The sequence below is a fragment of the Neopelma chrysocephalum genome, unplaced genomic scaffold, assembly GCF_003984885.1.
Source record: "Neopelma chrysocephalum unplaced genomic scaffold, ASM398488v2 Primary Assembly neopelma1_143, whole genome shotgun sequence".
Classification (NCBI taxonomy): domain Eukaryota; kingdom Metazoa; phylum Chordata; class Aves; order Passeriformes; family Pipridae; genus Neopelma; species Neopelma chrysocephalum.
Window position 1 is genome coordinate 1,913,363 of NW_020897805.1, and position 13,562 is coordinate 1,926,924.

At 46.5% G+C, this 13,562-nt stretch overlaps 1 protein-coding gene across 1 annotated transcript in view; it reads right to left on the minus strand.

Moving 5' to 3' along the window:
• Window positions 1–418: 418 nt before the first annotated feature.
• The window catches only part of NDST2 (N-deacetylase and N-sulfotransferase 2), a 49,240-nt gene continuing 36,096 nt past the window's right edge, over window positions 419–13,562 (minus strand). Inside the window, exons 7-14 of the mRNA XM_027699978.1 lie at window positions 9,477–9,659; window positions 8,595–8,691; window positions 7,269–7,392; window positions 5,717–5,891; window positions 5,321–5,491; window positions 3,969–4,078; window positions 2,455–2,557; window positions 419–2,302 (exon numbers count right to left, since the gene is read on the minus strand). Of these exons, the coding sequence (XP_027555779.1) occupies window positions 2,177–2,302; window positions 2,455–2,557; window positions 3,969–4,078; window positions 5,321–5,491; window positions 5,717–5,891; window positions 7,269–7,392; window positions 8,595–8,691; window positions 9,477–9,659 (1,089 nt within the window). The 3' untranslated portion in view covers window positions 419–2,176. The remainder of the gene's footprint in view (window positions 2,303–2,454; window positions 2,558–3,968; window positions 4,079–5,320; window positions 5,492–5,716; window positions 5,892–7,268; window positions 7,393–8,594; window positions 8,692–9,476; window positions 9,660–13,562) is intronic.

Genomic DNA, 13,562 nt, shown 5'->3' on the forward strand with positions numbered 1-13,562 from the left:
TTTGTTTATTAGTGTAGAGCTGCTCATGGACTGCTGGCCCAAGGCACACTGAACAGGCGAGACAGAGCCAAGCTCTGCTGTGGCAGGAGTAGCAGCTGAAAACCACTGCAGTAGCCAGGGATGGCCTAAAAGCGACCACTTCTGCAAACCACTAACAATAAGTCTCTAACTGCAGGCTGTGTGCTGTGCCAGCATCTGCAAGCCCACCAGTGCATTCGCAGAGAGAGCAGCCTTAGGACACTGTTTCTGTGTTGTTTCAAAGGAAGTTAAACACCTCTGTTGCCCTCCCAAATATCAGCTCTAGGGCCTGGATTAGGTTTTTCACTTTTTCTTACCCTTCTACAAGTTTAGGGTCCATGACATCACTCCAAATCATCACAGAGAAGAAAAATAAGTAGTACATTTATTGAATCTCCACTTACTACTATTTCTAGCCTTTATTCAGACACGTGCTCAGCTTCGAGAGCCAAGAATTTCTTCATTATCATTCAATGTGAATGATGCTATACATGAATCTAGTGCAGGAAGTTGGGCTTTTCTCTCTTAACAGGACTGAGAGAGCGGTTTCTAGTCTTTCCATCCTTTTTTTTGGCTGCACAAAATAACCCTTTCCAAGGGCACATGAAATAAAATACTATATTGCATACTATATACATTTACATACAATGGTAAATGCACCATTCATTCAGAAATACACAATACCTAAGGCTCAACGGAAAAGCTCAATTGAAGCAACTTCTCTCTGGATAGGAGAAAAGTAGCTCATGACGCTGGAAGTTTCCATAACCTGTGTTCATGTGGATCCTGCCTCCTGTTCTCTAGAACTGCAGCAATCTCCAAGGACCACCTGTGCCGAGGAAGGAGGGACGATGGCCCACACCACTGCAGAAGCCCATGGCTCAGTGACAGAAAACATGTACAACCATGATGGAGGATTTCCTCTGAGAATAATTATCCAGCAACTGCAGGAAGCAGAAAAGCACCTTACTGTACTTACTTGACCACATGCAGAAGTAGTAAACTGAACAGCGCCTTTTGGACATAGGAAACCACTTCTGGTGCAAAGCCTTCCCTTTATATCTGAACAATACTTACTTTTAACTGTTTTTTGCTTTTCTCCTTGGATTGTTGGACTGCAAGAAGATTTAAAAAGGTGCTAGCTATTGGAATATGTGGTTGGGGCCCTGGAGTTGTTGGAAAGGGAAAAATGTTGCTTTTTTTTTTAGCTGACTGGACATGGGGAACTGAATTGTCTGCTTTCAGCTGTCTCATCAGCCTTATTTTACAATACCTGAGCTTTGCCTCCCCCAGCTGCTGTGCTGCACTGACACATGCCTCTAAAGTGCTCTACGGGGACATTACTGCTCCTTGGTTATCTTTTGAAATGTATGAAGTCCCTGCAGAGAAATACTTGCCACACTGCCACATGTGGCAACCTCTTCTCTAAGATAACAAAGCAATTCTGAGTCTGTCAATACCTGCAGCTTTGCCTTATCTCCCGTTGCCATTGCCCAGAGGCACTGGACACTATCACACCCAAAACTGCTGCAGGTAAGGAGAGGCAATCTTCCTTGTCTATCACAGCTGTCTCCCAGGAGGTGCAGTCCCCAACATCCACAGGCAGTGGCACTGTAAGCAACGGGCATGGCCACCGTGCTCTCCAGGGGGAGGAACAAGGCATTCTTGTACCTTGCTGTACCACATACGGATAGAATTTGGGGTTCACTGGACTAGATTCCCCTTTTATTAGGCTGCTGCTCTTTTCTCAGCAGTAGGCTCAATAGCTCACTCTGCAGTCTTTACTTCTGGGCTCAGAGGAGTAACACATTAACTCCAGCTAGTGCCAGTTTCATAGACTGAGAAAAGTAATTTAAACATACAGAAAGTGTTAACTCTGCTCTCTCCCCTGCTCAAAGTAGGGCAGGCATTCTGAATCTGTCCTGTAAATAAAAGTCAAATTGTAACACAGCATTAATACTCAAGAATGTGACCTGCACTCTATGCCCCAGGGCAGTGTCAGAGGCAGCAGCCCTTTCCAAGGGTCAGGAAAGGCTCCACATGCATATTCTTTGCTCCTGCTCATTTGTCCAGTTGTTTTGGCTTGACAAGAGATGGCATCATAGCACACATTGGAGCACCACACATCCCAATGGCACTGGGGGCAGGGGAGTCCCTCTCAGCTCCAGCTGGAGTTCTGCAGTTCCTCTCGGAGCCAGGTTGGAAGGGGCTGCCCAAGTCTGTTCATCAGCTTGGATAATTCAATGTTGTGCTCCCGGTAGAAGTCTCTTAGAAACAGCCGTGACTGTGTGGAAAAAACAGACCGCGTTAGCATGAAAGAAAATGTTACCCTCAACACACATTCCATAGGTGATCAGGACAGATGGTAGGAAAATCCAGGTTGGTTTTCTGCGATGTTTCTACATCTCTTGCTGCCAAGAGATTTGAGTTACTCACCAAGGAATCCATATCAGGGTATTTTCTTCCTTTACTCTTTCCTAGGCATTTGGTTTTTCCTCCATCTAGCAGCTGGCACCAAAATCCTTTTGCTTCATCAAATCTGAAAAGAACACTTGTCTTTAAAAGATTCGGCCACATGCCCAATTAGCAGCAGCAGAAGTTAAGTAACTCCATAGATATGCCCAATTTTAGTGATTTATTTGTGGTATTTTTTCCTTTTTTTTCTTTAGCACTTGCCTACTTTGACAAGAAATCATTACAAACATGACTCAGCTTTATGCAAATTTCAGAGGTAAAATGGTGTTACAATATTTGTTCATGGGGGGGAGAGAATAATCAATGTTTTAGTGTATGTAAATTCTTTTAAATTGCCTCACTATAGTTGAGTATTCAAGAATCCACGAACTGTTTAAAGAGTCAAGTGTTTCTCTTCTTGCTAAAACAGAGGTATAAGGCAATGCTGGGAACCATGTCTGGACCTGGTCTGGTCTGTCCCCTTGGTTGCCCAAAGGTGAGCTTGAGATTTGAGCAAGTACCCTACCAAACCTGAGGCAAGCTGTCCAACACCATTTACTTTCTGCCTCTGGCTGAAGGGTACCAGCCAGTACCACTCCTGTCCCACTACTCCATTTACCACCAGCACATGTGCTTCAGCAAGTAAAGCTCTCAGGTAACCTGACATTTCTCTAAATCTGCTCTCCCCGGGGGAGCCATGTGCTTCCTCCTTGGAAAACAGCTGCAGGAGGAGAACTGAACTGGTTCTCTCTTTACTGCAAAAGGAAAGGGCAACTGCTGTATGTTCCCCCCCAGCCTCAGCTAGCACAGTCTGTGACAGGAGAGATGATGTGAAAACACAGGTTTCAGCTGCAAAGAACAATATTCAGCATCTCCAGTGGGCTTGCAGAGTTTCCACTGAAGACTGGTATGGCCACAGTTCAGCTTCAACGGCACTTCATCTATTCATATTAACTGTACTTGCACTGTGGGCAAGATCACAGTAACGGCTGAGTAATATCCTTTAACGTAGTAGCAGTGTTAGCCTCTCCTAACACTCCCTCAGATAGCCCTGGGCACCTGTCAAATCCATGTCTTCTGTAGTAACAGTCTCTACCTCAAAACTGTGCAATGTGTCCCTAATTTCCTTTTGGGTGAAGATATGAGCAGCTTGTCACACATTTTTTATCATACCTCCTCTACTTTCTGTCAGATATAGGTATAACACAAAGCATAAGGAGTGCTAATAATTCCCTGAAACCATGAGGACCAAATGGAAGAAACATCGTAGTTACTGCTGTGAGCGATTTCATGCTTCTCCATGACGGTGCTAAACCCCACCCTTTCCCCTATAAGTTCTGGAAAGACTAAGCTGTGATTCCAGTCTTGGTACAGTGTCTCATGCTATCTGAACCTAATTTTAGGTTAGGCACACCTCTGAAACTATGCAGGTCTTGTGATCAGAGACAAAAAGTATTTTTTCAATGAAGAGCTTACTGGCTGAGAAGGCATCCTACCTGAGGGCCTGTGTGTAGTTGAAGAGCGGTGTAACTCCCAAGAACTTCTGGATGTTGTCCATTACAGAGGCAGGGTTGTGTCTCAGCTCCTGACCATCCACAATGAGAAGCTGAAACGAGAGCAGCTGCCTGAGCCTCTGCCAGCTTGTGCTGTCTGACACCTCTGAGCTCCCTGGATCTCCAACTGCCCCCAGCCTTTGCGCCTGGGAGTAAAGGCAGCCAAAGTCTGTCTGTTCTAGAACAACACAGTGGGGGGATGTGGCCCATTTGCTACTTCTCTACAGATAGAGAAGTTATGATCTGGGCCACAAGTACCATAAAACAGTAGATCATGACAGGCCTTGCTTAATAAAGTTGCCTTTGGCCAAACCCCCTTTAACTAAGCACTAAGACCCAGCAGTAGCATGTACAGATTGTCTCTGGACACCTTGTGTACTTTTTAGATGTCAGGAGCCATTGTGCTAAGTATTCTGTAACCTGTGCTTATTCTCCTGTTACAGATATCACAGGCAATAGCAAACATTTGTGCTAATAAATTACCTATTCCAAAGAACAGAATAGAGAAGTAGTCACATGAACTGAAGACTGGAGGAAGGCAGGAGACCCTGGCCCACAGGAAGAACAAGGATGATGTGTGTCATTCCTCACAGCAGTAACCTCCAGGAATAGTAAGGCAAGGAGATACAAGCCCAAGAATGCTTTACCACGTCTCTGCTTTGGCAGAGAATACGAGACTAAATGGGCATTATAAACCTCTGCTGGACTGTGAATACCTTCAGCAGCAGAAAGGAACTTGAAAAAAATATCCTAACTCACACTATATACGTATATATATATATATTAGTCTAAAAACTTCTTGGGAATTTAGAGGCAATAATGGTCTATACTGTCTATTAAATGCCATTTTGCAAATTTATACACTAAACAGAATCCTGACATCTCTGCAGTGAGCTTTCCTTTCCGCAGACAGCTAAAGGCTTCACAGCAATGAAACCACAGCAGGTGGCTGAAGACCTGGGCCTGAAGAGGGTCCCTGAGCTGCAGGCTGCCAAGAAGAAAGGAAGGAAGTGCTAACACTGATGTTCTTGCTGAACTTCAGAGTACTGTGGAGCTCTCTAGGAGACCACAGTATCCTCCTGAACTCATTTACTTTTACAAATACAATAAAGTGCAAAATTGGAGTATTCAAGTCTGATTTCTTACCTACTCATAACAGGAGAAAGGAAGTGGTGGCTCTTTTCCAAAAGACAAGACAGAAGGGCAGCACATGCATACGAATCAGTTTGTTCCCCTCTCCTCTACACTAAACCTACAAGGGGCCCCAGCAGAGCCTCTGCTACCAAACCTCCTACCTGCCCTGAGGGGTAGTATGTGAGCCAGCGCTCCAGGTGCGTGGAGTACCAGCCAGGGAGCAGGCACCGGCTTTGCAGGTTGCGCAGTTCCTGAGGGGCCTGGGATTTCGCAGAGATCACTTGGTAGAAGGTGTAATTGAGCGCCACAGGGTCATTGTGAGCACGCTGGTGCTGAAAAACAGAAGCTGAATTTAGGAACAGGAACACGAACACATGATTCCACCTTATATATCTCTGTGCAGACCCCTCTGACTCAGCACAGCCGCTCACAAATGCCTTTGTATGCCAACCTGTCCACACCCTGCAGGCAGCCTGCCTCCTCTATGGAAACAGATCCACAGATTCCAGCCCGCTGGAATCTCTGGCCCCCACCCACAGAACAGTCAGGGAAGTTACCTGATACCACGAATAGGCTCGGTCAGCAGGGTTGATCAGAACAGTAATGATTTTGGCTCGAGGCAGCAGGGCTGCACCACGTTTTGGTACCACCTCTGTGTCAAAGTAATTGGCACTCTTCTCAAACATGAAGTCTGTGCTGGCATTGGAGGGGATGGGAAAGAATTCCATGTACCTGCCGAACAGATGGGATGCTGGTAAGCAGCATGGTCAACAAAGAAACGGCACCAACCCCACGATGCCCTCACTCCTCTTGAACTGACACAATTTGCAACACAACTGCACCTCCCCAGTAACGCCATGAATGGGCAAACAGGTGCAGAGCTGGCAGAAGTGTGACTTGAAAAAAGGTGGTGGCACACGACATAGAAAGTTGGGAGATGATAAAAAGGTAAGGAAGTATTTTGCTGAGAATGTGCTCCCCAAGTCCCTAGGCAGTGGAAAGAAAAAACCTGGGAGTAAGGAACCAGTTGCAAGCTCTACCAGAAAAGACATTTTGTCCAAGAATAAGGTCAGAATCATCTGCCTGCTCTGCCACTGACAACTTGTTTAAACCTGTCTAAACCCTATGTCTTTTTGTACCTCAGTCCATAGCTGAGATGCAGGGTGAAGAGCTTTGCCTCACAGAATCTTGTTGAATTAGTAATGTAGAAACTGTATGAAATTGAGTAACTGTAGGGTAGAGCGTAGTAGGGGGGCAGGGGACTGTAAAGCACTGGAAGACTGGTCTCTGCTCAAATTTAAGCTGTACAACTAAATGCAAAGATCCTCCTCTTGCATGTGATAGTGCTTTACTCCTGTGAGCTTTGCTCAACTACCAACCACCTTCCACTATCTTCGCAACAGTCCTCTAAATGTTCAGAGAAGTCAACCCTCCCACAGCCCACAGGCAAAGAAATCCCACAGCAGAATGCCTTACTGCCACATCGCTGTCCCTCAGAGCCTCTCATGAGGGAGGGCAGTGCCGTGGTCAACCAAAGCTAATGCTTTGAGCAAGAAACAGCTTTAAACTTTCTCTGCCTGGAAACACAGTGGCATAATAGTGCCATAGTGACACTAGAACTTCCCTGTCAGGTGCAAACACTTTATCATAAAAAAGACAAGGTATGCACATGGACACTGGAAGCCAGTGCAGGGAACACAGTGGCAGCTGTAAGTGTCAAGTACCCAGAACAATGGTAGGGAGGTTGTCTCCTCTGCATTAGGTGTTTTAACTCTGAAACCACGAAGAACTTTTTAATGAGAACACAGCTGTCTGGTTTGCATGTCAAAGTAAAAGTAAATTCATGACAGCAGTACATTCAACAAGGACTTGCTGAATGTTTAAAGCTAAATCATGCCTACAACTCTCCTGTTGAACAGTCAGTAAAATCAGAAACTACACAGCTGGGTTAGAAGGAAAACAGAGAATGTGCACTGAGCAATAGCAAGGAAAACAGCTGTTTAGAGATAGAGAAGCTGCCAAGGGGGTTGAGGTGAAAATACAGAGAGACTCAGGGGAACACAACATGGATGCACCTTATCACAGAAGAACACGTGTCATGTTTCTTACCAATCGATTCCTTTATGATAGTTGGGGCCATTAAAAAACTGGATCTCCTCAAAGGTGGATGGACTTGGGAAGTTACTGGTGACAGCTGGATGCATGGTCAAGAAGAAGTGCACAGCTGTTGTGCCTGCAACAGGAACCAGTTAAAGGGACCTGGCTCACATATAACACTTGGCTGAATGAACAGCTTTACTTCACTGCAAAAAACAGTTCCCAGATGGGCACACTCCTATCATGCGTGGCTAACCCACCCCTTAACTCATGCAGGTTACAACAGCAGTGGCACCAAGCACTCTGGGATTGAACTTGCCTGAGCAGTTCAATCCCACATTTCAGCTCATGCAGCTGATTTAAGTCACCTCCTTAGCGTGACAGTTGCCACCCACATTAGCTACCCCCATGCTGGCACAGCCACTGTCACGTGGCAGAACTCATACCTGCCAAACGGGAGGTGGCCTGGGCAGGAGATGTGCTAGAGACAACATTAGTGTCCTTGGATGGGAACTCAGCTGGAGATGCCTTGGCCTGCCTGTGCTGTAATGTTTTCCCTTTACCCCGCCAAACCTGATGATCCTGCTCAGCACACAGCTGTGGGCCTCCAGCAGCTTTCTTACTGTGCCACTGCAGGCAGCTTGGGTCATGATAAACACACACCAACAGAGCTTCACAGTGACACAGCCAGGAGACAGCAGCTTGACTGGGACAAGCTTCCTTCCAAGGCTGATCACCATTTGCTGTGGATGCTTGGAGCTGCTGTTTCACCACACTACACAGAAAGCCAAGGCTTGAAGACTTGGCTTTAGCTGAAGAGATTTTGCTCTCTTCAGCCTAGAAGGGACTCGTCAGTACAGTATATACAGCCATGTCACTGCCAACCACAATGCCACAGCAGTTAAAAGGTGGTGACAGAGATCAGACAAAAGAGTTTCTCTCCCTCCCACCGACAGTGACACAGAGCATGCAGTGGGTACACAGATCTGTCGCAGTAAAAGCACTGGGGGACATTCACTGTAACCTTTGTTAGCACGTGCACTTAGTCCTGCTGACAGCTTATGTCTGTGATCCACTAAGGTCACTGCTTCTCTGAGCTTACACGGAAAAGCCAAAACAAAACTCTGCAGGTAGGGGAAGCCAAGCACAATGCCAGAGTGGAAAGTACTGACAGACTTGCCAGATTTAGGTTAGAACATATCTGAGATTGTCTGAAATGTCCTCTGCGGCCATTTGGCAGCTTGCACAAAGGGCAACCATACAGATCTATGGCATGGACATTTCCAGCTCTCCTTTTTGGAAGTTGCAATCTGTCTTTAGATAAAGTATACACATTACCAGTTTTTTGAGGTCCCACGATGAGGAACTTGGGGAGTCGATCACATGTTTTCTCTTTGGACCAGATATCCTTGTGCCTTTTATCGTCACAGGGATTCTGTAGCACAAGAAATGAGATTAAGCATTACCTCAGGAGGTAATGGCAAGGGGAGGAAAAACTGGAAGGGCCAGTCCTCTCGGGAAAATGCTATTAGCATATGAAGAACACTTCAGAGCCACACTGCTGCTCTGCCAAGCATTAAGAGGTGTTAAGTAAAAACATGGGGACTATTTTCAAAAGCTCCAGAGTGACATTAGAGCCAAAGTCCCTCTGAGAGTGATAACTACAGGCCTTGCTCTATGCAGCCATACTGGGCTGGGCCACCGTGTTAGTGCACCTCAGCATATGTGAACTTCTGGCAGACAGACAACTCTATCACCTTCAGTTATTTTCATCTGCTTATTACCATGCAGAGAGCTGCTGCACTGGGATAAAATGGAATAAGCATGTTTTTATTTAATGAACATGAATTCTGCAGTGTGAAATTACTTCCAGATTAATCACATTAACATGCCTGTGAATTCCTCCAGCACCAAACAGGATTCTTCCTCACACACATTTCACAGCAGCTTGCCCTAATACAAGCCCTTTCATGACCCAAATGCAAGCTGGTCCCCAGTCACATATGACAGTCATCACTGTCCCCAAGCTCACGTCACTATTGTAACCTACTGCTCCTACCCCCTTCTCTTCCACCTTGCAATTTGCCTCACACAGCCCAAAGCCACAATGGTTAAACCTAAAAGCTTTACGCTTTACCCTGCTGTGCTCTGGATCAGCAGTTTAAATGTGGGATACACCTCTTCAAACACCACTAGGAGCAGTTAAAGCTGCCTTCTCACCTGCCACAAGGGATTCTTCTCCTGGGGAAAGATTTCAAAGTACTTTTTTGCAAGTTGGACCGGAGGCAATGTTTGCAGGCGAAGGTTGGTCCAACACTGCACAAACTTGACCAGGCTCTCAAAAGTGTACAGTCCTAGACGGTCATTCCCATAGTTGGACAGGTGGGTCATGAAGATGCTTATCTGAAAATAGGAAAGACATGGGCTACTAGTAAATCAGGTAACAGAAGCGTTTCCTCCTAGCTTGATTCCACGGTCACAAAGAGGCTGTTCACAACTCAGACTGCCATGACTGTCTCGGTTGACAAGTGTCCATCTGCCAGGATACAGCAATGCCTTGAGGCAAAAGGAAAGAAATGTAGCACTTCCAAGACAGGAAGAGCTTGGGAGAGGAGGAACATAGACTTCTCAGTAACCCCTTGGAATGGTGTGTGTGGGAGGGTGTTAACAGAGCCCTGGATGCGAGTCCAGAACAGCTTCAAAATCGCATTCAAGTGGCTCTAGAACATTTAGGAGAACAAGGCTTGGTCAGTGACTTCCTTGCAAAGCCTCTTTCATGGGAAAATGGGAGCTTCCCTTCCTCTCCCCAGGGCACAGCCAGGGCAACCTCTCGAGCTGCAGTCTGCTACAGCAGGGGAGCAGGCTGGGAGGGGCACCACGTCATGGGGCAGGGCACAGTGGCACAGGGACAGTTGTCACCGGAGTTCTTCCTCAGCCCACAGCCTGTCACAGCTTTCATTCTCTTCGGAGTTGACATCTCAAGCGTAAAAGAACAACTGGTAATTGGCACTTTAGAATATGAACAGGTGTATGTGGGGATCTAAACGGGGACTGCAAAGAGACACTGCACTAGGATATTGTCCTAGAAACAGACACCAGCTGGTAAGTTTTAGCTCGCAAGAACCTTCAGCACAGGCAGCCCCTGAAAAACGTCCTGCCAAGCCCAAGGATGTTAATCCTTTGGCAAAGTGTCACAACAGCCATGGCAGCCACCCCAGCACTGCAGTGCTCAGGAGCTTGTGTGCTATTTCTGCCTTGCCAAGCCATCTCTTCTCTCCAGCAGATACATTTCCCTCCTGTCAGTTTTTCACTATTTTAACTTTTGGATAAGAGTGCAAAGGACTGTTATCAGCTTGACTCTAGTGTGTGGGTTTGACAGATCCCATGGAATTCAGCATCCCAGTGCCCATAACATACCACCACTTTGCCAGACACAAACCACACCATGGTTGGAAGTTAGAAAAACAAAAACACTGAGGTCGGTGAAGGAATGACCACGTGGCTTATTTAGCACTCCTCACACAGTGTCTGCCCAGTGCAGGGAGGGAAACCAATCGCAGTCACAGCAGGGGCACCCACTGCTGCACAGTTCTGGGTTCAATTCTGATGACACCAGGTAAGGGCAGGAGGCAATAACAGGCTTCCCTGGCAGGGGGCAGGAATGGCTTTCCCACTCACAGTAGGGAAAGAGCAAAATGGGGAAGCAGGAGACAGATGGTCTTGGGATGAAGACGTTTGCTGGCACTCAGGAAGTCTGAATTCAGTTTTCTGCCCAGTGTCACCATGGACTAGTCTCAGCAAGACAAGAGATACTCTTTCTGCCTGAGCCATCCCCAAGACACTGTGAAACAAATTTAATCCTGTCTATAAGGTGCTCACAACCCAGGGTCTTTGGGTAGGCAACAGAAAACAGTGGTAGGACTTTGGGACACGTGGAAAGTAAGTGGAGTTAAAGATTTATCACGTTTGTCTGCCTGTGAGTTTTTCACTTCAGGTTTCCTATTGAGCTGACAAGAGAGGCCCTGCCAGACAGGCTCTGGCACCTACACTTCAAAGAGCAGCGTGTGCTCGGTGCTGTAGTGTAAGAAGGATGTGCTAAATACAACACAGAGCAAAGGACAGAAAGACCTGTGTAACTGCAAGGCATGGTGGCAAAAGCACGCATCTCATATTGTATTTTACCCCTTTCTGGGAGACATCAGGAAGGTTCTTTGACAGCAAAGGGTGGTTCATCCCTTTGACTAGCTAGTGAAATATGTAGATGAAAAATTTGCTGCATGAAGAGTCTGGCTCACTGGCACAAATCAAGTACTGCAGCAGAGAGGACACAGGTCACCATCTGGGACCTCTTCAAGATTTCCAGAATGAAAAAAAGCCTGCATGTGATCCAGGTTGGCAACTACATCTCAAGACTGACTGCATTTGGTAAAATGGCTCACACAGGTGATGTTGCCACCTGCAAGCAGTCCCAAGCAACTGGATTTAGAAGAAGGAAAGACAAACCCAATTGATGAGCCATTTCCCTGTATTTCTGAGCGTGCAGTCACATCCTGTAACGCACTTGCACTGTTTAACAAGGCCTGGCAGCTTGCTCTGCCCCGTCACAGCTACTGCTGCCAAAACAGCTCTGAGCACTACTTCTGACATAAGCTACACTCAAGTGCCATCTCTCCCTCCCTCCCATCCACACCCACAGACCCCGGGGACTGGCTTGGAAACAATACCTCCCTCCTCTCCCTCTCCCTTCCACTGTCAGTGTGCCATGATTTCCCTTCCTTCACACTGAGGAATAATGAGAGCAGAGGTCACAGAGAGCCAAGACAGAATACAGAAACAGGAGGGTATGAGGACCTTCCAATATGTAACAAGCAGCTGCGGGCACAGCAGTAAGCGGCCTGCGCAGTGTAAGCAGAAGTGTTTGTGAGAAGAGATCAGCCTGTCTGCTCAGGATCAACAGCTATTCTCCTTCTGACATCAGACCTTGTTCACCACTCAGAAGATCAAACATCTTCTGTTTGCACTGTGGAGTTAATCATACACATACAAGCTTGGAGATTCCTGCCTGTCTATATCCACTCAACAGGAGCTGGAAGCACCAAAAAGGACTGAAAGAGCCTGGTCCAAGTCTGCTTGCTACGGATCACTGCTGGGGCTGTGGGGCTGGCCAGCTTTCTTTCAGGTCCCTGAGATGGCTCTATCAGGAGGGGAGGAATGCAAGGTCTGAGTCACTGTGCAAACATGAGCAATGGAGAGGAGCTTAGAGCACAGTGCTCTGCTCTGACAGAAATGCTACACTGCCAAAAGGAAGCAAAGTGTAAACATGGGAAGCATCTGAAGGTGCCTGAAAGTTTAAAAAAGTCACTATGAAGACCCAACAATAAGTCTGGCAAATAAGCTCATCCTGTAACAGAGCACAATTTTCCCATACTTTTCCTTGATCACAGATTACTGCCAGCTGGTTAGACCATCACATGCTTATCAGCAATTTTAATGGCGAGTTCCAGATACTATGTTTCTATAAATTCTTTGGCATAGCCTCCTAGATCGGTAAAGATCTCTGGATTACAGTTTGGCAACTGGTTTTCCAAGAGAAACCTGGAGCCCTTGACTTTCACAGAGGCTATTTCTGCAGGCATGCTTAAAGATCTGACAATTACAAAGTGGGACAAGGTGCAATTCACCCAGCATATGGGAACATAAGCCCAGAAAAGAAATTGTTGTGAGTAAAAAGCAGTTTCTTTCCATTCAACTGATCACTCCATATGTAATGGAAACAATGACCTTCTCCTTACTATAGACTTTTCTCAAGCAGGCAGGTTTGGGTGTTGTGTGTAAAAATAAGTCTGTCTCAGACGACAGAGATGGAGGGCTGACTTCCAGACCTCAGAGATGGAAGGCTGGCTTCTATACCTGGAAGTATAAACTCTGTATAAAAGTATAAAAAGCTGTAGAGCTTTTTAGCAAGGGCTCTCATGGACCCATAGCTTCTGCAGACCATACACCTTCTTCTGCCAGAGCTGGTCATAGGCTAACCTTGAGAAACACGAGGCCTGTTTGTGAACTACAGTCTGTTTGTCAGGTGCACTCTGAGCACACTGTGAGGGTCTTTTCGCTCTCACAGTTCTACTTCTAGGAGTAGAGTGGCACTAAACACTAGGAGAAGCAAGAGGCAAGGGAAAAATTAAGCTCACTGAGGGAAAAAGGTTGATTTTCTGATTCAGTGACCCTCTACTGCCCCAACCAAAAGTGGCTACAGCTGTGTATTCAACCCTGCAATCAAGGTGCAAAAGAAAGACGGAATGAAAG